Source organism: Acanthisitta chloris, unplaced genomic scaffold, assembly GCF_000695815.1.
Source record: "Acanthisitta chloris isolate BGI_N310 unplaced genomic scaffold, ASM69581v1 scaffold8785, whole genome shotgun sequence".
Taxonomy (NCBI): domain Eukaryota; kingdom Metazoa; phylum Chordata; class Aves; order Passeriformes; family Acanthisittidae; genus Acanthisitta; species Acanthisitta chloris.
Genome location: NW_008672381.1, coordinates 223,863 through 247,779, shown reverse-complemented (window position 1 = coordinate 247,779; position 23,917 = coordinate 223,863). Strand labels below are relative to the sequence as shown.

Here is a 23,917-nt window from a genome sequence, read left to right as displayed (position 1 = left end):
TTGAAGGAGAGGAAAATCTGAAGGGAAGATATGATAATATTTCTTAAAATATGAGAGTTGCTCTCAACAGGAAGAAAAAAAATGTGTTCCCTCTATCTGTGATTATGATGAGAAGTAATGAGTGTGCAGACAAGAAAGATTAAGCTCAGATATTAGAACGGAGTCACCAGTAGCAAAGATTGCCTGGAGAGGCTTCTCAGTTTCTAGCACTGAGCATCATTAAACATCAGACAGACAGATATTCTTGGTATTATCCTGCCTTGTGACAGACAAATGGCTTTGGATGGTCTTTTGAGGTCTCTTTTAGCTCTCAAATCATTTGTGATTCCATTACACTTTCATTTGTTGTACATGAAGAAAAAGTTTCTAATGTCAATATACCCAGTGTAAAAAAATATTTATTCTTCAGCTCCCACTTAGAGAGTTTGTCTCTCTTCACCTACAATATCTTACAAGTGCAGCAGCTTCAGACTGTTTATATGGATTTTATTTGTTGGGATTGTTACTAACGCCTTAGATGACATTGCTATTAGGAAGCCTGTAATTTCTGGCAAGGCTGCTGTTTGACTTTTCTTGTGTGTGTTGGAATCCTTTTATGTGGACAATTTTGATGCCTAACATGAAGTAACAGACATTTCCAGAGCTGTCCCATTGTACTCGTTCTATTGCAATTTGAACTCTGGTCATCATAAGCACTGATCATCATGCCTATAAATAGTCATACTTTAGTCCTGCAGAGAAGACTTGAACAGCAAAGGAAATATTAAACTGCTATCTTGTCTCATGGAATTATTTAATTTATAGAATATGACAAACATGAGGAAAAACTAATGTATTTTTCGTGTACTTCAGGAAGCCAGAAGATTTCAGAACATTGATAAATCATGGCAGAGGATTATGCAGAGAGCCCACGAAACACCAAACGTTGTGCAGTGCTGTGTTGGAGATGAGACTTTGGCACAGCTATTACCACATTTGCTGGAACAATTGGAGATCTGTCAGAAATCACTGACTGGCTATTTGGAAAAAAAACGGTTAATATTTCCAAGATTTTTTTTTGTTTCTGACCCTGCACTTCTGGAAATCCTTGGCCAAGCATCTGATTCCCACACTATTCAGGTACAAGTAATAAAGCAATAATGTTCTTATGGTCATTATTATTATGTGAGGGCCATGGAGGATTTTGTTATTTGAGAGAATTTCTTTGACTTATGAAAAAATTTATAGACTCTTCTAATGTAGTATTTAAAGAAAAAGTAAAAATACCATATCAGATCAGTTAATAGAAGATTTTTTTCTGATTCTATTGTAGGCACATTTATTAAGTTTGTTTGACAATGTTAACCGAGTGGGATTTCATGAAAAAAACTACGACCAGATTTTATCGTTTGAATCTCAAGAAGGAGAACGGGTCAATATTATTGAACCAGTTTTAGCTCAGGTAATGAAAGTATATATTGCAGTTTTTAATGATTTGATTTAAAGTAAATTTATGTTTTAGAGACCAACAGTATTGCATCATGCTGTTATTTGACTAGCTGTATGAAAACTTTCCAACGTGAACAGTAAGAGCAAAGACTAGAAAGCACAGGACATTTGTGTCATTTTGTAATGATTTGTTTTACCTGTTTTCTCAGCAGTACTGATGTGAAATGCCAAATCCATCACATATCTCGAGAAGGGCAGTGGAGCAGAAAGAGGAGAGGAATCTTTAAAGATTAGAGAATAACAAAGAAGGAAATGGGAGTACTAAGGAATGGGGAAAAAGTCACGTAGGGCTTTTGCTCGTTGTGAATTATTCATAAGCTAATTCTTTAAAAGTGCTTTCTTGTTTATTTCAGGGCAGTGTGGAATTCTGGCTAGGTCAGCTGCTGAATGGGATTAGGAAAACAATCCACACCATCATTAGACAGGCATCAATGTCCATTAACGATTCAGGATTTAAGCTGTATGACTTTCAGGCAATGTTTCCTGCACAAATAGGACTTCTGGGAATTCAAATGATCTGGACCAGGGACGCAGAGAATGCACTGAACAGTACCAAAACTGACAAAAAGGTAGTATTTAATGAATCTTTGGGGATTAATTAAAAGCATTGTTTGTAACAGCACATATTGTGAAAAGTTAAAAGTAACATGTTAGAAAAGCACTGATACTAGTTAATTAACCAGAATAACAAAAAAACTAACATGAAAACAGAAAGAGAATAAATGTGCTGAGAAGTCACACCTCCTCATTATCCCCCAGCATGTGGTTTAGAATTGTTCCTAATCCTGCTATTTTCTCTATTGTTCTGTTACTGCAGTCATCTTGGGAAGGGACAATTTCTTAGTTTGGGAACATAGGAAGTCTTACCCTATTACTTTTCTAAAATCCAATTTGGAAAGAAAAAGAGCTCCCAAAATTGGCAGAAATAACTGTGCTTCGTGGGCATTTGTCTACTCTAACCAAATGTATTAGACTCCTCAATTGATAAGCTCTTTTTTTAGGGATGGGAAAGGCTAGAAACCATTTGAGGAGGTGTTGGTTTAACCTCAAGCACCTGGAGAAGACACTATTAACAACCAAGGTGTTACTACTAACACTGAATCTATGAAGGAGGAAAGAGAGGATGTGAATAGAGTTGCAAATTGCCATTAATCAAGAATACACAGTGAGACTGAGCAAAGAACTAGTAACACTGTCCTGCTATAAAAGCAAATGCAGGGCTAGGATACCACGCTGTACTTTGATACTGAATGAAAATAAGGACTCTAGACTATGGACAAGACTGTGTAGTGCTACATTTTCTGTGTTGTACAAAATATTAAAAAGGGCATAGACCTGCTTTAGTGCACTCCAGTTCATAGACTAGCTAGATGCAAAGATTCTTTTGCATTAACAGGAAAACAACTTTTGTGTTTTTCGGGCTGAACTGTGTGTTTGGGGGGATTATTTAATTCGGTGTTAATTTTAACAGTGTTTTAGCATTATTTTCCTCATCAAACAGTGCGAGTTTTAAGACCTGCATATGTTTACAGAAAGCTAGTGTGATTGTTCTCTCACACATTTGGAACATATAATTAGTTGTGTACCAGGAGCATCACTGACAGAGGCTGATGCTGTTTACAGAATCACAGATTCACAGAATCACAGAATCAGTCAGGTTGGAAGGGACCACAATAGATCATCTGGTTCAATCTCCCAGCTCAAGCAGGGCCATCCTAGAGCACATGGCTTGTCCAGACAGTTCTTGAATACCTCCAGTGAGGGAGAATCCACAACTTCTCTGGGCAGTCTGTTCCAGGGCTCAGTGACTTAGACACCAAAGAAGTTCTTCCTCGTGTTCAGGTGGAACTTTCTGTGCATCTGTTTATGCCCATTACCTCTTGTTTTATTGGTTTGCACCACTGAGAAGATCCTGTCTCCATCATCTTGGCACTCCCCCTTCAGATACTTATATGCATTAATGAGGTGCCCTCTCAGTCGTCTCTTCTCAAGACTGAACAGGCCCAACTGCCTCAGCCTTTCCTCATAGGTGAGGTGCTCCAGTCCCTTAAACATATTTGTTGTCCCCTGCTGGACCCACTCCAGGAGCTCCATGTCCCTCCTGTACTGAGGAGCCAGAACTGAACAGAGGTGTGGCCTCATGAGGACTCAGTAGAGGGGCAGGGTCACCTCCCTTGACCTGCTGGCAATACTCTTCCTAATGCATGCCAGGATTCCATTGGCCTTCTTGGCCGCAAGGGCACACTGCTGGTTCATGGACAGCTTATTGTCCACCAGGACCCCCAGGTCCTTCTCTGCAGAGCTACTGTCTAGCATGTCAGCTACCAGCCTGTACCAGTACTCAGGGTTATTCCTTCCCAGATGCAAGACCTACACTTGCCCTTGTTGAATTTCAGGTGGTTCTTCTCTGCCCATCTCTCCAACCTGTTGAGGACTTTACATAAGTCAGGATTTTATAGCCAGTATTGCATTTTGTGGAATTTTCTAACACATCTGATAGCACAAAATACATTATTATTTTATTACTGGTAACTAAAACTGCACTATATTTTCCTCCTCCTCTGGTTAGAGGATGTGATAGATCTCCAGGTTCCTATTCCCTCTGAAGGGTAGATACTGCTAGGGCTGATATATAATACCCAAAATCAGAGACTGATGGTTCTGAATATATGCAGGGATTCAGTCAGCTGAAGATGTAATGTACAGTAGAAGGAGCAGGAGTCTTGGAATAAAATCTTAGAGCATGATCTGTTCATCTAGATATAACCATATTGTATGCTGGTAAGAATGCATGCATGGGGGACACCCTGCAAATCCAAATGTAGAATTCCAAGTCTAATAAATACAAAGCAGAATATAATGTCACGGGCCTGTGTGTTTGCAAATTTTTTTTAATGTTTATTCTAAATATTGGAAGAACAAATGGTGTTTGTATTAATATGACTGTTCTTGCTATATGGAAAAGATCATGCATGCAACAAGTCAGAAGTTTTTGGAACTTTTAAATGATTTGATTGATATGACAACACACAACCTGTCAAGAATGGAGCGCACAAAATATGAAACTTTAATCACCATTCATGTGCACCAGAAGGATATCTTTGATGATTTGGTAAGTTTTGGAAAACCTTTAAGGGACTTTCAGTATGGAGGGTTTTACATACATATCAAAAAATTACAAGCAAGTCTTACAATCTATTCTCCTTGAGTAACTCTGACATTAGTGCTGTGGTATACCATATCAGATTTAGTTTGGTTTCATATAGCTGTCATGGAGAGATGAGGCTGAATTATATATAGGTATATTTATAGGTTCAGACTTCAGTTTTTAAAATGATTGTTTATACCTATCATGCACAAATTCACTGTGAGCAAAAGAGTTTAACTTTTAAAATTAAACTGTTTTCTCAACATGAAGATTTAATGCATTATTTGATTGAAATGTAAATGTAAAAAAAGCCCCTTTAGTGTCTCTATCAATCATATGATTTCCAGCCCAACCTGTGTTGATTTAAGGCAATAGTTATTCAAAGGTATATGGAGCCACACTGCTTTTATTTGAAAAGAGTATCAACAATGAACAGAAAAAGTATTTAAATTTTTTTATTAATTGAGTTGCATCACACTTCCTTTAGATAAGTATGTTGAATAAATGAAAGTATAATTTTAAAAATTGAAGTAAAATAACACTCAAAAACCTTGCATGATGCAAAGATCAATAATTCAATACTGTATTGCTTAATTTATGCATAATATATGTTAGGAAGATAAAAATTCAGTGCATGTGGAAAGAAATATTGAAAAAAATAAAGAAAAATGCTGAAAGCTAGAAAGAAAATAGCTGGCCTTTAAGACAGGCATAGGATTTTATCCTCTGCCTCAAATTTTTAATTTATTTTCCTAATTATTTTCTTAATTGGACATTTCATTATCAATTAATTTAATGTCATATTATGGTAAAATTAAATCACAGAAAATTGTTTAAATTTAAAGGGCCTGTACATGAAAGAAAAAGTCAGGGGCAAGTGCAAAGCTGGGGGAAGCATTCTTAATTGGTATATGTCATTTTAACCTTCTCTCTCCAAACATTCTATTCTCTACTGAAACCATCCTTTCATGATTGAAATAAAGTAGAGGGAAGTGGCTGAGATTCCAGAACCTCCTCTTCACCTTATACCATGTTTGCAAGGCCAGTAACCAGGACTTCATATTCTTTGACAGGCCAGTGGTTTTGAGATCAAATGTCATCATAGAATCATAGAATTTAGGGGTTGGAATGGACCTTAGAATCTATTCTCTACTGAAACCATCCTTTCATGATTGAAATAAAGTAGAGGGAAGTGGCTGAGATTCCAGAACCTCCTCTTCACCTTATACCATGTTTGCAAGGCCAGTAACCAGGACTTCATATTCTTTGACAGGCCAGTGGTTTTGAGATCAAATGTCATCATAGAATCATAGAATTTAGGGGTTGGAATGGACCTTAGAAATCATCTAGTCCTGACCCTCCCTGCCATGGGCAGGGATACCTCCTCTCTAGATCAGGTTGCTTAACATCCAGCCTAGCCTGGTCTTGAGCACTGCCAGAGTTGGGGCAGCCACAACTTCCCTGGGCAACCTGTTCCAGTGTCTCACCACCCTTAGGGTAAAATTTTTTCTCAAAAATAATGAATCTAGATCTATTAATCTACCACAAATCTAAATGTGTGTGTGTCAAATTCATACTGAAAAATACTTCCCAAATAAACAATCACATGGACATGTATGCAATATATATAAATGTGGTCCACAATTGAGTATTTCTGTGAGTAATGGCACAGATGCCATGCAGTGTAACCAGTATTGTTATTTCATTTTTTATGAAGTTTTTCATCACTGTTCTTCAATATCCCTGGAAGACACAATTCATAATCTCTGTGCACAATACAGAAGAAAATCAAAGTTGTCAGAAGGTTGAGAGCATGTCATAGACAGGTTTGAAAAGATAATTCTGGATGTCTTGACTCCTGACAGATTCTGTGCTCATTCTTCCAGGTCATGAAATTATTTGATGCAGACTTTTTTTTTCTGTATGGAATTTAAGATTAATTTGTTATACTGTTTCATTTCTGTATTAATGATTTTTCTTTTCCATTATAGGTCTGTATGAGCATTAAATCTCCATCTGATTTTGAATGGCAGAAACAATCTCGATTTTATTTTCTTGAAGACTTGGATAAATGCATTATCCAAATCACTGATGTAGAGTTCACCTACTGCAATGAATACTTAGGGTGTACAGACAGGCTTGTTATAACTCCCTTAACTGACAGGTAGTTATAAAAAGAATGCAGTGTATTGGAGCTAAGATTTAAGTCCTCTTCCTTAATTCCTTTATCTTTCATGAGTCAGAATTGCTTTGGTTGCACTACAGTGCTGCAATATCGCTGGTGAACAGCAGAGGCCAGTGCTTATATATTCAGCTATGAAAAGCAGGTTGAATTCTCTTGAGCTGTGTGAGCTGTGATAGCAGTTGGAAAACTTACTTGTGCTCAAGATAAATACACCTGAGTGTCATACACTTCACCAGCCTAAACAGAGTGGATCTAAAGCCCAGTCAACATATTGCTGCTTTCAATAAGCTGGTAGTTGCATGAGAATTTGGTATTATGGCACGTGATTCATTTGAAGTCACCTTGAAGAAAAATGTTGTAACTCAGGACATAGCATTAAATAACTAGTGCCAGCATGGTTTTAAACAAGGCCTATGGAGAATTACAGGGCTATAAACACAGAAAAAGGTCTGAGGGCAAATATAAGGATAACCTTTTGTTGCTGAAGTGGTAATTATGCAGCACAGTGCAAACTCCATTAGATGCCAATTTTACTGAAGTATTTGGTTAGTGCTTCAACTAGACAAAAGGTAGATGTATTGACTATGCCAGAGCTTGTTCCTTTAGGGATGGATTGGAATGCCAAAATACTGTGGATGTTTAGTCATTTGTAGAATCACAGAATCATGGAATGGTTTGGACTGAAAGGGACCTTAAAGATGATCTAGTTCCAGCTCCCCTGGCATGGCTTGGCACCCCTTCCACTAGATCAAGTTGCTCAAAGCCTCAACTTGAAATTAAGTTGGAATTGTCTTTGCGGTCTCTGTGCTGCTAGATTTTATTTACCAATGAAAATTCATTTTTTTTCCACTTTCTGAACCAAAATTTTGGGTTTGTCCTGTGCAGTCAGGAGTTGGACTCAAAGATCCTTGTGGGTCTCTTCCAACTCAGGGTATTCTATGATTCTACAAGGTGCTATGTCACACGAGACTGAAAACTAGTACAGGGTGACAAGATTGAAGAAAATGAGCCTTTCGAATGAGTTTAAACTATAAAATTACAACAAGAAGAAAGAACAGATGTATCTGTCTTTGGGCAAACCAAGAGGAGCCAAATAAAACTGCAGAGATTGGAGGCTGTCCACTGTCACATATCAAAAGGGAATTTGAAGCAGGAATATTTTCTAGTGTCAGTATGGGAAACTTAATGTACCTAAGCAATATTGCATAAGAACAGATTTTATTCCCCTTTTGGGCTTTTTCTATTTTAATATTTTAAATATTTTTTAATATTGTTATATGGAGTCATATGAGCTTCTGAAAATTTGCAGGTAATGGTGTCTTTGCTTTCCATTAATCAGCTTGGAGTCAAGTGCTGTTTGGCTAATAGTTTTGTGTTCAGAGAGATTCCTGAAGCACATGATAAATACACACTGGTGGTAGTACATTACGTTAAGATAATGACACTGAAATTGAATGCTCCTAAGCATTATGTCAGTCACAGACCATGTCATGGCAGAAGCAAAAAATGAAATGGAAGTTCTGTGTAGGACTTGTACTATATATACAGTGGGTCCTTAATTCATTTTCAGTAGCAGAATTGTTATAAGTGATATTTTTTCTGTGTTAACAGACTGCCTGTTAACATATTACTGAGTAATAAGGTGATAAAGCATTCTTACAGCTGTTCTATTGGAATGAGTACTCTGTTGTTTTATAGGAACTGATACTAGGTGGTATCGTTTGGTTTTTTTCAGTTCCCATTTTCTCTCCTCGCATGTATCACAAAACTATTGAGTTTCACAGTGCTAAGATGGGCTTATTATGATTTTGGAGCATTGTAGGTTAGAACAACAGTCTTCCTACACCCTTCAACAGTATCCACACTGTCTGGGCAACTGGAGGTTCTTGACCTAGGATGTAGTCTGAAGCAGATTATGATCTTTGGATTCATGGATCCCTCCTCTTCTTTAAAGATTTTATATATATATAAAGATTGCAATCTTCCCTTTCATCCGTTATCCTCCTGGAACTCAAAGACCTCATGACTGGCAGTACTGCTGTGGTTTGGCAGGCTGGTAGGGAAATGTCAAGAACAGAAGCTGCTTCCAGCCTCTGTGCCTTCCTATTGCCAGATCAGAGAGCCCATCTTGTGTGCTCTGTGGAGACAGTAGGAAGTGGGGAAAAAAGGCAGAAATCCAGTGGGTCTGGACACTGCAGAATGAGGCCGAGTCATGAAGGGAGGATGTATGATAATAATGTAGGAAAATCACAATACCATAGTTTTTTGGTATTCAACATTTAGAAATATCCTGTGAATTTTCTGGGCTGTTGCAGACATCACTGTGCTGGATGGATGCTTTTCTGCAAGTAGAGCAAAGTTGGTACTTGGTTACTCAGCTTCACAGTGTGCAAAGCAGGTAACTGAGGACTCACCACATGGAAGAACACCCAATTCTGCCTCCTTCACCACTGCTGTATAATGCAACTGTTGTGGTTACATTAATGTGCTTCAAGTAGTTTGTGGTAGAAGAAGATTCATAGAACTCTTTTCTGTCTCTAGGTGTTACATCACTCTGGCACAGGCCTTGGGCATGAGTATGGGTGGAGCACCAGCAGGACCTGCAGGGACAGGGAAAACAGAGACAACTAAAGACATGGGCAAATGCCTGGGGAAGTATGTTGTTGTTTTCAATTGTTCAGACCAAATGGACTACAGAGGACTTGGTCGTATCTATAAAGGTAAAAACGTATCTGGTTTGTTCATTTTACAGTCATAAAGTTTTGTCTCTTCAGTAGTGAATTAACAAAAATTAGTAGGGTATTTTCATCTCTGTTTCCTCATATTTCCTCCTTTTTTCCCCCTTTTTCTTCCTCCATCTTTCCAGTATTTTTTTTTAAATATCCTTGGAGGGACTTTCCTATCTGTGTCTTATTTTCTTTTTCCCTTTTAACCCTTTCTACTGTTTGTGGTTTTTTTTAATGTCTCTATTTCACCCATCCCAAGGAGGGAGGATATTTACCCGTCCTTTGCCATTTTTGTGTTAAACAAGACAATCAAATATGAAGGTCAATGATGTTGTGCAAGGCAGGAATATACGCAAAGTGGTGCAGTGTCTTGTTTCAAACTCTAGAACTTTTTTGAAACCAGGAAAATGACAGAGTGGTCAAACTCCAATAACCTTCTTGTATATAACTACTATTGGTTATATGGACTGACAAATCACAGAACACACCGTTTTCTGTGACTGGTGGAACACAAGGTAACATAAACGTAATTTTGACTGTTGTGGTATCTCCTGAAGGCTAAAATATAGCCTGGAGATAATTTCTGGTTTTAATTAAGCAGCCAGCAAAGCTGAACAAGATTTTTTTAAACAGAGGAATATTTCTAAGCTAGAAACTCAAGTAGCTGTGCATGTGAATACCTTTAGTCAAGGTCACGAGTTTCTTAAAGCACCTCTTGCATCCCCTAGAGCTTTGGGCAAACTTTTAGTTGCACATATCTTTCTGTGTGCACAGACCTTTAGTGTTGCAAGCTTATTTTACTCATTGTTAATAAACAGAAGATGGCTGGGATGTATGAATATGCTCATAGTGCCAAGCCCAGTCATCTACTGTGTCTCTGCTGCACCTGCAGTCATCAGTGCATGGGGGGATATCCACCTTTGTTTCTCCTTGGAGTGGGTTTGTCTTTGATCTCATCAAGCTGTTGTCTGCTTCTGCTCTGCTTCTTTTGTGAGAAGGGTTGTCTCTCTTTATGTTAACACCTTATTTTCCTGACTCCTTGGAATTTCACCTCTTTTTATTAAACTGGTTGTGACTTGTGTCAATTAAGACATCTAGCCCCTGTATCCTTGCTTTGTTTCTGCCTTATCCTGAGCACTTTGGTAACTTCTGCTTTCCCATTTCAGATTGAGGCAATAGTGATAACTGCAGCTTCTCACTGCTTTCTTTTAGTAAAACTGTGCACAGATCCTGTCTCTAAGAACATGAGCTGAGTTTTAGGGCTTGGCTTGCTTTGTTGTTTTTCCATAACCTGACAGTTTTCCATATAGTATTGTTACCATATGCAGCAGAATCTAAGCAATACTGTGTAATGTGTCCTTGTTATGTGGCTGCCTCATTTAATGGCAGGTTGGTGTTCAATATGAGTTAGAAATGATGCTTATAGAACTCGACTAATTCCTGCTCAAGCAACCATGATGCCTGTGACTGCTTACCTCAGTAAGTTTGCAAGTGAGATGGTGGCTTACTTCTCAGAGAATTTGGCTGAGAATTAGATAATAGATCCAGCTGAATAGAGCCTGAATAGGGTGGAGGGTTTTCAGCATTCATCAGACTGTTGTGTGGCTGGGAGGAAAAGTAAGATTTTTTTCTTACGGAAGTCATTGATGCTTTCATTTGTGAAGTCCAGATTTAATTTCACAACTTTGAAGGGCCTGGCTTGGAATTCCAATTTTTATGTTAAAACACCTTTAAGATATCTGGTATTTCTGAAGTAGTGGATATACTGAAGTCAGGGAGGGAAATGAGCTCTTTTTGGTTTAATAGAAAGAGCAAAGTGAGTGTAGAAAAGGAATTTTTACTGCATATGAGGTCTTTAATGACAATGAAGGATGGATCTTCTCAGCTGTAGAAGTCTGCTTTCCTGCAGACTGACAAGCAAGTTCTCATGAAACATACTAAATATTTTAGTGTACACAATGAGAAATCCTTCAGAATTCCATGTGTCTGTGATAGGCTTTGTAATGTTTCCACTTCTAAACTTTTCACTTTTCACTTTATTTGATGCTATGGGTCAAGTTATCGGCTATTAGCAGGTTTAGTAGTGAGGAGGGAAAGGGAATGGGGAGGTGTTGTTGTCCTGTCTGCAGCCATGTTTCCAGACTTTTTCTGTAAAGACAAGAAGTTTGATCTTCAGAAAAAAGTAAATAGAAAAATATGACATAGCATAACATAACTAATATAGTATATATTGTATACTTTTGAATTGGTTGGCTCAGAGCTGAGGTTCTATCTTCCTGTCTTCTTGTCTCTTTTGTTTTTCTGTAAGTCTCAAGTGGTTGTCTGTAGATGAGTATAAAAGTCATGTTTGCCTTGGTTCTGTTTGCTAAAGTTACAGTCAAACAACTTCACTCTTAGCTGAGGTGTCTTTATGTCATTTGATATTTAATGCCATATTTAATGTAAACTTTGATATCCTAATTCAGAAGGTGAATACACAAGTCTAGAACTCTGTAAATTCTTTCAGAACCAACGATTACGTTGTGGCTTATTGCCTCTGGGCTGCATTTTGGCTACACAGAGCTCTGTTTTAGTGAAATTGCTTTGAATTATGTCACTGTATCTCTACCTCTGTGAAAAATCTGGAAAAAAAGCATGGAAAAACATGGAAAGGGACATGACACTGCATTGCAGAGATGCATTTTATAGTCTTGCTGAGGGAGTAGCAGTTATGCTGTGTGAGAACCAGGTTTGTAGGATATCTGTACTGACTGGGGCTGGGAGCAGGGGTTGGGGTTTGTCACATAGCTTAGACATAGTTAAAGATCTGTTTAGTCCTGTTCTTTATTTTTTGCTTTTACTCTATTTCTGTATTTGATGACCATAATAAGTTTGGTGTGGGGACAGAAATTAATTCATCATATGACAGCACACAACAAAATTGCATTGCCTATAAGCTGTTTTGCAGCTCACAGTTTGCTTGCTGTGCCTTTGCTTGTGTGTGTATGTGTGTATTTTCTTTCATTTTTCTTTCTAAACACCACCAGAATGAAATAATTTTGCAAGAACTCAATTTATTCAAAGCTGTGGGATATTAGCCTTGCCTGAGAGTCAGGTTTCCTAACTCCATGCAGCAGGTGGCATTACAGAACAAGTGAATCTTTTTTTTTCCTTTCCCAAGGAAAAATTGCTTGGTTAGAACTGAACCTCACCATTCTATAGAGAAATTAATTTCAAAACCCTTTAAGATACAGACACTAAGTGTAAGAGGCAATATAATATGGAATTAAGTTTCTTAGTTAAGGACTATTCCTTCTTGCCTGCCAAAGTGTAGATAATTATGTTTAATAAACAAAGGAGAAAACCCCTCTTTTTTGTTTGGTTTTCTTTTTCCAAATGTTTAATAAACAAAGGAGAAAACCCCACTTTTTTGTTTGTTTTTTTTTTTCCCCGAATGGATCCTAGGAGTCATATAACACATGCTACAAAAGGGGACCAATGCATTTGAAAAATCTCTGCAACCATTTTTTTTAATCAGGGAGCATCAAGAATGGGGCAGTTCCATGAGGGAATACAAGCCAGGAGCCCAGGGTAACCACTATAAACGTAGGGGCAGGGACTTCACTCACCAGGGTGCAGTCCCACAGTGCCTAGGCAGGTTGTTGGCAGCTTGATTGATCAGCTGTCCAGTGAACATCAGAGAAGGTGAAATAACCTGCTGGATCAAGGCTCCATCTAGGAATTTCAGTCAGAAACACCAGGAGGCAGGACTGGAAGTAAGGCTACGGAGCTCTGGAATTTTCCTGGAAGTTCAGTCAGCAATTCAGGATAAGATGAAATAGGACTGTGCACAGCCCTGCACACAGCACAGTTCAGACCTGCCTGAGCTGAAATGGAGCACCTGGACTGGAGGACAGAGTCTGGGTAGAAGCCCCAGGTAAGAATGGTCAGGGCAATTAAGGCCTCTTAGTGCATCCAGGGTCCTGATAGTCCTCATATAAGAGGGAGAACATCAATTAAAGGACTTGCTGCCACACCAGTGAAGTCAAGGAACATCCTTTATTTGTTTTCAAAGACAGTAGGATTGAGTACTCCATGTTTTAAGCTTGGTAACTGTCTATAGAATTACTTTAATCTTTCTATCATTATGGCATTGTGGTATTTGTATATATTCCACTTGCTTTTAAATTGTTCAATTAAGTCCATGTATCTTTTTATTCTCTTTGATTTATTTTCCTTTGAGTATCATTTTCCTTCTATCACAGAAATTAGAAGCAGTTTAAGAAGAGATTACTCTACGTATGGAAATGAGATGAAGTTCATGGGAGACTGCAGTATTACCCTGACTGAAACACAACTTAAGGAGCCAGTTTTGATTGTACTACTGCTGGTTTTGATCTGGCTTGATCCCTCTAATTTTGTTGTAGAGGTCTTCCAAAATTACATGGATAAAAAAGACCAATCAATGCATCAATATTAAAAGACCTGATTAACAGGCATGAAAAAAAACCAACCCTAAAAAATGAATGTAATAAAAGAAACATAAAAGCAGCCTGAAGAGGATTTGGAGTAAGAGGAGAATTCCTAGAGGAACATCTCAAAGGGCGAGAGAAGTTCAGACAAGGAAAAGTAGAGGGAAGGGAAGTAGGATGATATGAGCAGAATAGGCTGAGCAAAGACAAGAAAAGGAAAAACATTAAAGAGAAAACAAGGCAAAATGAAAAAGTATGTCTTCATGGTGTCATTATTGATTTTTGAGTCCTTTCTCTTCAATTAGCTCAAGTGTCTTAAGGAATTAGCTTTGCACATAAGCCACCCATCAATTTATTTTACCAGTGCTATAGGCATTGCCATAGTAAGTATGGGCATTTGGGAGAGCTCTGGGCATAGTTATTCAACATTGCAAACACACAAATGCCTTTTCTTAGACATGTGTTTTATTTCTGCATTTAGATCTGCCTTCAAACAGCTTAAACCAAGCTGAGCTCCACCAATCCAATGGAGTGAATTAAACTCCTCTGAACATTTGTAAAGTACTGGTCCAGATCCTTGCTGGACCCAGGCAATAGGAAATCCCAGTTCAGCGTGGGCTTTGGAAAGGGAGAGATGGCATCCATGAAGCTTCTGCATGGACTTAGTAGCCTTTGGCTCTTGTGAAATGGATGTGGAAAGCAGGGTATTACGTAGCTTTCCCACTACTGCTCTGGAAAGCTGCCACTGTAGACTCTCCTATTTCAATCCTGCTAACATGATACGGAAGGAGGAGTACTGTGACTCTCCCAAAAGACATTCATTTCATGATGTTTATGGGTACTACTGTCTGTCTAGAACTCCATGGCCTGTTCCAAATAACAGTTCCAAGTGTGACATCAGATTCCTCTCTCTTGAACAGCTATTCTCTTGAATGCTATTCTCCAACAATTTTTAACCTATGAATTAATTGTTATAAAGTGCTACAATGCTTCTGTCACAAATGTAGTGATCTCTATTTGATTCCATGCTTTTCATTTAGATAGGTGTCTCTCAAGCTCATCTTTGACAATTTCTCCCCCTGCATATATGAGTTTCCATGCTATATGCATGTTTATGCTACTGGATACTATATACCAGTATTGTTGAACACTTTCTTCCTTGTGGTTGCTATAGAAGTGTAGGATTCTTTGCAAAGAAGTTTGTGTATCTTTCTTTCAAGGGGTAATTCTTTTTCTGGGTGTTATTAATGCAGACCCTCATTTATTTTGAGTTTTTACTTCTGTTTTTACTCTCTGTTCATGTTCTCTGTTCTTCTCAGATAACATTAAGCTGTAGAGAACATGCTCTATTTTATACATAAATTACTCTTATTTGATCTGATATTTTAACAAAATATTTTCCTTTTTGCTTGTTTTTAGGCTTAGCTCAGTCAGGTGCATGGGGTTGTTTTGATGAATTTAACCGCATTGAACTTCCAGTGTTATCAGTAGCTGCTCAGCAGATATATATTGTACTTCAGTGTAAGAAAAAAAAGGAACCTCGGTTCACTTTCACTGATGGTGATGTTGTTGACATGGACAGAGAATTTGGTATATTTCTGACTATGGTATGTCTGCAAATACGTGCGAATTGCATCAATGCGAAAAATCTTTCCTATTTCATTTCCCATTGAAATTTCCCTGCTAAAATCATTGGAACTGTCTGTTAGAAAATAGCGAATGCAATTTGAACAATAATTTTGGTAAAATAATAATGATATTATTTTCTCTTGCCTATATTTCATAACTGGAACTTAGGACTTGAGGTATGAAGTTATCATTAACAACATATTTTAAGGACTTTTTAAAGTTAAATATTTGACAGATTAAGGTTAAACTCAACCTTCTCATATTTTCAGTCAAATCTGTCAAAATAAACCGAAGCAATTGACCACTGCAAAGACTACTGTAGTTGGTCCGGTCAGTATTTTACCACATGTGAAGAACTTTTGACCTCAGTCCTACAGGACAGCATACGGGAAACCACACTCACTCTGGTTCACTAGCCTCCTGAATTTTATCTTCAGTGCCTGTGGACTGCTTCTAGCAGTGCAGGAGGTGAACCAGCATGAAAGTGTAAGAACACGTTAAAGGAATCTTTGTATCTCCCCCTCATTAGCTGTAGGCTACGTACACACAACTCTAAATGGAAGTATGGATGGCTGTTTTTATATTAGGGTGTCCTACGTTTGAAAAGGTGTTAATGTTATCACCATAATTTGAAAAAGAGGACAAATTAGTGGCATACAAAGGCCAGTGGGATGACAGTTTGGAAAGAGCTGAAAGAGTTTAAGAAACTCTCACTGCTCAGCTGGTGGCTACTGTTGTCACAACTAAGCCATGCAGTAGTCATATGAATGACTTAGACACCTTCAGTGAAAGGTCAGATCTGTTAGTTTAAATTATATTCAGTAATAACTTGCACTGCATGGCTGACTTTGTACTGAAATGGTCTGGGAATGCTCACAGGGGACAGTAACCTCCAGTGTTCCAGCACCGGAACACTATCAAGACCCCGAGGTCATTGAAAACAGCTCCAAGTAAGTGGATGCCTGTGTATATCTGTGTGTCTTGGACATCTCTAAATAACATGTGATACTCCATAATTTATGAACTGCAGTATTGAGGCAACTGTGTAGTGATGTGTAATTGTGACATGCTCAAGTTGCCCTTTGTAATCTTGTGTGTCCACCTGCGTTTGCCAAATAATTATCAGAAAAGATAAGCCTTCCTATCCCACTTTAATTGCATAATATTTTTGCTTATATTTGGTGCTTTTCAGAACCCTGGCTATGCAGGACGACAGGAACTTCCCGAAAATCTGAAGATTCAGTTTCGCACAGTTGCTATGATGGTGCCTGACCGTAGCATTATTATGCGAGTCAAGCTGGCAAGTGCTGGTTTCCGAGACAACCAAGTCCTTAGTCAAAAATTCTATACACTCTACAAACTCTGTGAAGAGCAGTTATCTAAACAGGTAAAATAAATATTTATCCAACTGTAACCTGTCACTGGAAGGTTATGTAGACATATACTTTCATAGAATACATAATTATTTTTGCGCTTATGAGCCTATTCATTTTTTAGGATTTTTAGTTTCAAGTTCTAGAAAGAGAGTTTGAAATCATCACATTGTTTTTATTTTTCACTGTAATTTGAGTAGTAAAAGGAGTCTGATTTGTTATTCTAAATTGAGTTCAGTTACCACAGAAGTTATGAGGCACGGTGTGTATTGCTCTGCTGAACTTTGTCGAGGACACATTTTCCAATGTCTTCACTTATGAAGGCTAGTACTACTGAAGAGGCAGTCTAAGAATTGTAAATAACTGAAGAGTGCCTACAAGGCACTGTCTTGCTGAGTGCTACTATAAAAGTGACATTTGTATCTTATGCTTATACCTCCCTTATAGTTTAAATTCCATAGTTCTTACTACGCAAGCCATGATGTCTGTGGGGAACAGTGTTCCATGTGTATTTATAATTTCTTCAGCACCATCTAACATTTGTACAGTATCCATCAGAGAATCCTGCTATGCTGATCTTTGCTTCTAGCAGTTTACATCATGTATCATACTGTGGATCATTCTGAACTTGGTAATATGTGGCAGGAAGCACAGCTTTCGGCAAACCCACAGAAGTATGTTAGTTTTTCCTGCCTTTGCTTGTCAGCACCCCTTTGGGCAGTCCTGCTCTTGTGTAAATCCATAATATGCAATTATAAAATCAGAGAAAAACTGAATTTAGAAGGGACCTCTGAAGGTCAACAGGTCCTGTACTTCTTCTCAAAGTGAGATCAAATAGAGCAGGTGGCTCAGCACCTTGTCTAGGTGAGCTTTGAGTACCTCCAGTGATGGAGACTACGCAGCCTCTTTCGTCAAGCTTTTGAAGTGTATGACCACCTTGTCTAGTTGTCATTTTGTTTGTGAGCACATTGTTGGAGACAGTGTTGAAATCTCCTGGAATGCCTCTGCCCTGATGTGTTGCCCTTCCAGCAGATACTGGGGTGTGTCAAACCCCCAGTGAGGATCAGAGCTTGTAGAGATGAGGCTAATTTCTGCTGTTGAAGGAAAGATTCATCAGGTTCTTCCTCATTAGGAAGTTTGCAGCAGACATCTGCCACAATGTTGTTCACCCCTCTAATTTTAACACAAATGCTCTCAACTGGTCCATTATCCATCCTAAGACAAAATGTTCCCATTCTCTTTCACTTTAAAGGGCATCTCCCCATCCAGCCCTCCTGGCTTGTCCTTCCTAATGAACCTGTATCCACCCATTGCAGCTATCCCACCACATTTCTGTCATCCTAATTCGACTTTAGGCCCTTAACTGCACATAGAGCTCTAACTTTTCCTGTTTTGTTGTCATGCTGCATGCCTTAGTGAACAGGCACTTCAAATTGGAATCTGCTTCTGCTGGCTACCCAAGAAAAATGTGAGCGCTTCTGCCATGATGTTATTCTCTTTGCCCTTCTTATCTGCATGCATACACTTGAGATGGGCCACTTTCCAAACTGTTTTGTCATTCTTGAGGTCTCTCTTGTCCATCTCAGACTGGATCTTTTACCTCTCAGTTGGGCCCACCATTCCTCACTTGAATGTGTGTTGTTATCTCCCTCCCCCCAACATTCATAGTTAGTTGTAGTAGTAGTGGAGTAATTTGAAACACTTGCTAAAGTTCCTTATGATATTTGTTGTAGCTTGGGGAATATGTGATTATATATAGAGAGAGATCTGATGAGTTCATCAGATTAGATATGGGAGATGATCACTTCCAACCCAAACTGTTCTGTGATTCTATGATTCATATTAATCTCTCTTTCATAGAAGAACTTATTTTTTTGATGGTAAATTTTGAATATGAAGTTAACTAGTGCTGGGTATCTGGGCAGTTGCCTGGAAAGATCAGGGTCACATAAAGAACCAATGCAATAGGTAATGGCAGAACATTGCCTGTTTTCAGAAAATGCAATATATCAACAGAAGAAAGTAAAACAAATAGGCTTGGACCAGCTGAACTTACCTCCCAGAAAATCTAAAAGGAATTTGCCAGAAGGAATGCATGAAGTCCTCCAGACATTTTACACACACAAATGCAGAATCTGTAGGGCGAGGAACTCTGACTCATAAGCTAGCCAAAGGCACCCTGACTGACTGTCATCTCATTCAGTAAAGAAAAAGCTGCAAAAGTAAAAGAATAGTCCTTAGCAAATGTAGGAAGCCCAAGGTGTGCACAGGCCTGTGAAAGAGTTACACTGGCAGAGCCCCTAAAGCTGAATTATTTGGCTTTGTTACAGACTTTTCCCCTATTACCTCCTTCCACAAAGCATCATCCAGCTTAGGAAAAATCAGAGAAACTGAAAAGAAAAATCTTGAAAGGAAATGAGGCAATAATCCCTTTTTGACGATCATCTGTTTATGGTGTTTTCATATGGAGAAAACCACTGATATCCCTTTTTTTTCTTTTCCCCACAAAGCAAACTATGTTTCTAGTGTTGAGATTTTTATTTTCAGATTTTTAATTCTTCCTTAAAAGATCATCAGCTATAGCACTGCAGTCCATTTTGCTCAAGTGCAATCTTTTCTCCACTGTTAAAAGGTGTAGCAAAGAAATAACTCATAATCTATATTTGCCAGTAAATTCTAGCTGTTCTGTGCCATTCCCAAAAGGCAAAGCAGTTATGAAACTAGCAGACTGATTAGGGAAAATAAATGGTGGTCACTTTGAACCATGCATCATGTAGGGCAGTTGGAATGCACCAGAAAACCTGTCTTTAAAAGTCTTTTTAGCTTATTTAAAATTTTCTAATAGTTATTAAAATATTTATTCAAATTTAACAAAGTCACCACTTCTATAAAGTCATAGACTCATGTAAGTTGGAAGGGACCTCCAGTGGTCACCTTGTCCAACTTCTAGCTCAACCCGGGTCAATGCAGAGCAGGTTGCTAAGGCACTTACTGAGTTTTGAATGTCTCCAAGGATGGAGATATTCAATCTCTCTGGAAACCTTTTCTGGTTTTGACCACTCTTACTGTGAAGAATCTTTCCATTACGCAAACCATTGAATTTCCCTCATTTAAAATTTTGTTCAATGTCTCTTCTGCTCTCACTTTGTCATCCTTTGCAGGACTTGTTCTAGTATGTCAGTGATGGACATCTAGCATGGAGAAAAAGAAATGTATCAGTCCTTGTCATGATTCTGGACAGTTCACTAGGTTGTACCATTTACCAAACAATATGTGACTTCATCATCAACATATTATCTGCTTTCCAAATGCCACATGAAGTTGTTAAATCATTTTTTCTTAATGTTTCCATCTGCAAATTAGATCTCATGGCAGTGCCTGTTTGAATTTTCATACCTAACTTTTTCAAATGGTAACAACTTGGCACCTGATTGAATAACAGAAAATGAGTCTGGGCAGAGCCTTGGGGAGCAATCCATTTACCTTTCTGGAGGAAAAATATTTCTTAATTAAATAATTTGCTATAAATGTTTGTGACTCTCTTTAACGTTTTTTGATAGAGAGATAGCTTGCAGTTTCCTAGACAATCTGTTCCAAAGTTTATTTTGACTTATTGTCACAATGTTTTCTCTAAAAGTTAACTTGAATCTCCCTAGCTCCAGTTAAGTGCATCACCTCTTTTCACTTCTATTCCTTCTGTTTCCTCTTTGCAGGTATCTTTTGCATGTTGAAGGCTTTTATCGTAACTCATGCTGCATATTCACTTGTCCTACTTCTACAGTACATTTTGTATTACTTCTTCCCAATATAGCATGTTTTCTAGGCAACAGATAGCTTTAATTTTCTAATTTCTCTTCAGTAGAGTTCACTTTCAAATGTGGAATCCAACTTTTGGGCACAGTATAGAAGTGCCAACTACAATGGAAATATCTTTTCAACTGTCCTACAAAGGACACTTCTATTTTTATTGCCCACTATAATTGTAGATAAGGCATTGGGGAGCTCATGGCCTCGGTCCAATGTCAGATATTTTTCTGCAATGCTTTCTGCATCTGATTTGTTTGTCAGCTGAATGAAGAAGAGTTGTTACTCCTCATTTGTGCAGTTGGTTATTTCCATCTTTAGTATTCTGTATTTGCCTTTATTTAATTGCATCCCACATAGATAATGTATTGAATTTCTCTTGGTACTTTTGAACTCTAGTTGTGGTCTAGTTCACCAATTTTGTATCATCTGCAAACACAATAAGTTTTTTCTTGATGATTATATCGTTCCAATTTGTTAGTTTGGGAAATACAGGTGGGGGCTGTGCAAAAGGTGCTGTTTTAACATTTTCATGGTTTCTCACCATCCAAATATATTCTAATTGACTGTAAATGAAATTGGTTTTCCCCAAGGCAAGTGTGTTTTGCCTGTGATGCTAATTGGTAGGTGATGTCTCTGTCTTTATATTGACCCATGAACTTCATTTCTCCTGCTGTCCTGTTGAGCAGGGTGGGTGAAAGAGTAGCTGCATGAGCATCTGGAAGCTGGACAAGGTCAATGCACAATAGATAGGGTAAAAATACACTTGGTCTCAAAAATATTTCTGATCAATTAGAGGAAGCAGATATTCTCCAAATACAACAATATCTTGATTATTTCCTTCCATGTCTGTCTTTACCACTTAGTTTTCTGAGCAGTCAGAAGTAGTGGAGACTTTATAATTTAAAAGCTTTACCCTTACAGATTTCCTTCCAGGATTTGCATCAAAGGTTGAAGAGGAAATACATGCCAACATTTGTATATACTTTCAAATCTGTGTTAAATAAGACTTGTATGTTCACCTACAAGTCCAAAGCTAGTTAGATACACCTCTATGATGCACATGGCTTTTGGAAGTGAATCCTTCTGTTCTGAATCAAGTAGTTATGAAACTACTTGAGCAGAAAGTCATTGAGTACAGGATAGGGTAGGCTTACATATAACAAATTGTGTCTGAATAATTTCAGTATGTTTCTTACTATCAGCGAGGGATTGACCCTTCTAGCAACAGTCTTTGCATGAGCAGAAAATGGAGGGTAGTCTGGAGACATGTGGTTTGTTGTTTTTGCATCTGGAAAATTCTGAATTTAACAAAACGGTAGAAGACACAGCTGTGTTACAGATGATGTGTAAAAGTGGTAGTTTACCACCAAAAATGACACTTGTAGGTATGGACATACAACACTAGAAATTATCTTCAGGATTTGATAACAACAGAACTAGGAATCTAGATGAAAAGATGAAGAGTGGTGAATTTCATCATATTTAAGAGCTCAATAACATTTATTTATTTAACGAATTTAATTTTCAGCCTTCTCTTGATTTTAAAGTGTTTGATCTTTACAGTACCAATTTATGCATTATTTCAAGGTTCACTATGACTTTGGACTTAGAAATATCCTGTCTGTTTTAAGAACACTTGGAGCAGTGAAAAGATCTAATCCCCAAGAGCCAGAGAAAACCGTGGTGATGAGAGTTCTTCGGGACATGAACCTCTCCAAACTGGTACTGTAACTGGTGACTTTTCCCAGAAGAGTATTTTGTTTGGATTTTAAAGGTTATTTTTTTATGCACTTTGAAAAGCTATTTTTCTTCAGCAATTGGATACATTATTTTGCAGTTTTTAATACAATCTGTCAGTGAGTGGAGGATCAGAATATAATTACTGTGTAAGCACTATTTGTCTTGTAAAGAGAGGACAACACATCAGAAGGTTTAGCTGAAAAAATAATTGGAAATACCATCAGATCACAGGGGAATGTACCTGGTCCTCTAATTGGCTCTTGTTTTTGCCCTAAGGAGAGAAAGGAAGAATACATTGTATTAACTTTCAATAATGTCATTAAAGATCCTTCTTAATCCAGAATTTCAATTTATACATTTCTTGGGAGTCCATTGCCTTTTCGGAACATCCTAAGAATTGCAATAAGTGAGGTAATTGGAAGCAGCTAACACCTACTTGTATAGTCTAATGTCTTTCAATAATACTATTTAAAGTATTCATCTTTCCTTTTATTGCTGTAATTGAAAGGTTATAGCATGTCTAGACTCTGTGTATTTGTCTTGGGAGCCAGTTTTGTGATAGAGCCAATTGCTCTCTTTCTGATGTTAATCTGTTCAGTGCATTGGTACACGTGTTCAAACCCGTAGCAATGTTTCACTGGTTTGCAGAAGGCAAAAATCATAAAAATTATAAGGCAAAATAAGATTTGAAAAAATCTTGCGGGCTTATGTAACAAGTGAAGAAATGTGTGTGTAAGCATTGAAGAAAACTCTATTAAGTTGTTAACATTTTTACAAGCTTCAAGTATTTAATTTAGAAATTATGACTTGTGATTGCATTGTATGAAATTGACTTCATAAACCTGCTGGATATTTATAATACTTGCTTTGGAAAAGCTAAGATTTTCTATTGCTATCTTTTAAATAGCATATTCTTGAAGAGTGTTTACAGCTATTATAATAATTCCAATGAATAAATAATGTATTTCCCCCTACTTTATCCTTGACAGGTGAATGAAGATGAACCTTTATTTATGAGTCTCATTAATGACCTATTCCCTGGAATTACTCTGGATAAAGCTGGGTATCCTGAGCTACAGTCAGCCATCCAGAAACAGACAGAGAAAGCAGGGCTTATTCATCATCCACCATGGATACTTAAACTTATTCAGCTGTATGAAACTCAACGAGTCCGACATGGTTAGCATGCTAGATGAGGTTTTGAGACTGGATAAAAGCATTATTTTTTATATTATCTGCGACAGAATGCAGATTATTTTCATGAAAAATGTATTTTAAAATAGAACAGATGTCATTTTTAAAGCCTATGTGGATATTTTGCTAGGAAGCTGTAATGACCTTTTTTTTGGTGTGCAATGCACACACAGTGA

General features: G+C 37.8%; 1 protein-coding gene across 1 annotated transcript in view; it reads left to right on the top strand.

The window, feature by feature from the left end:
* Positions 1 to 23,917, top strand: part of LOC103802057 (dynein heavy chain 5, axonemal-like) — a 158,752-nt gene that overhangs the window by 45,983 nt on the left and 88,852 nt on the right. Inside the window, exons 36-45 of the mRNA XM_009074495.1 lie at positions 853 to 1,119; positions 1,313 to 1,441; positions 1,842 to 2,057; positions 4,454 to 4,600; positions 6,628 to 6,800; positions 9,363 to 9,541; positions 15,418 to 15,605; positions 16,820 to 17,014; positions 22,395 to 22,529; positions 23,537 to 23,726. Coding sequence (XP_009072743.1) covers positions 853 to 1,119; positions 1,313 to 1,441; positions 1,842 to 2,057; positions 4,454 to 4,600; positions 6,628 to 6,800; positions 9,363 to 9,541; positions 15,418 to 15,605; positions 16,820 to 17,014; positions 22,395 to 22,529; positions 23,537 to 23,726 — 1,819 coding nt within the window. The remainder of the gene's footprint in view (positions 1 to 852; positions 1,120 to 1,312; positions 1,442 to 1,841; positions 2,058 to 4,453; positions 4,601 to 6,627; positions 6,801 to 9,362; positions 9,542 to 15,417; positions 15,606 to 16,819; positions 17,015 to 22,394; positions 22,530 to 23,536; positions 23,727 to 23,917) is intronic.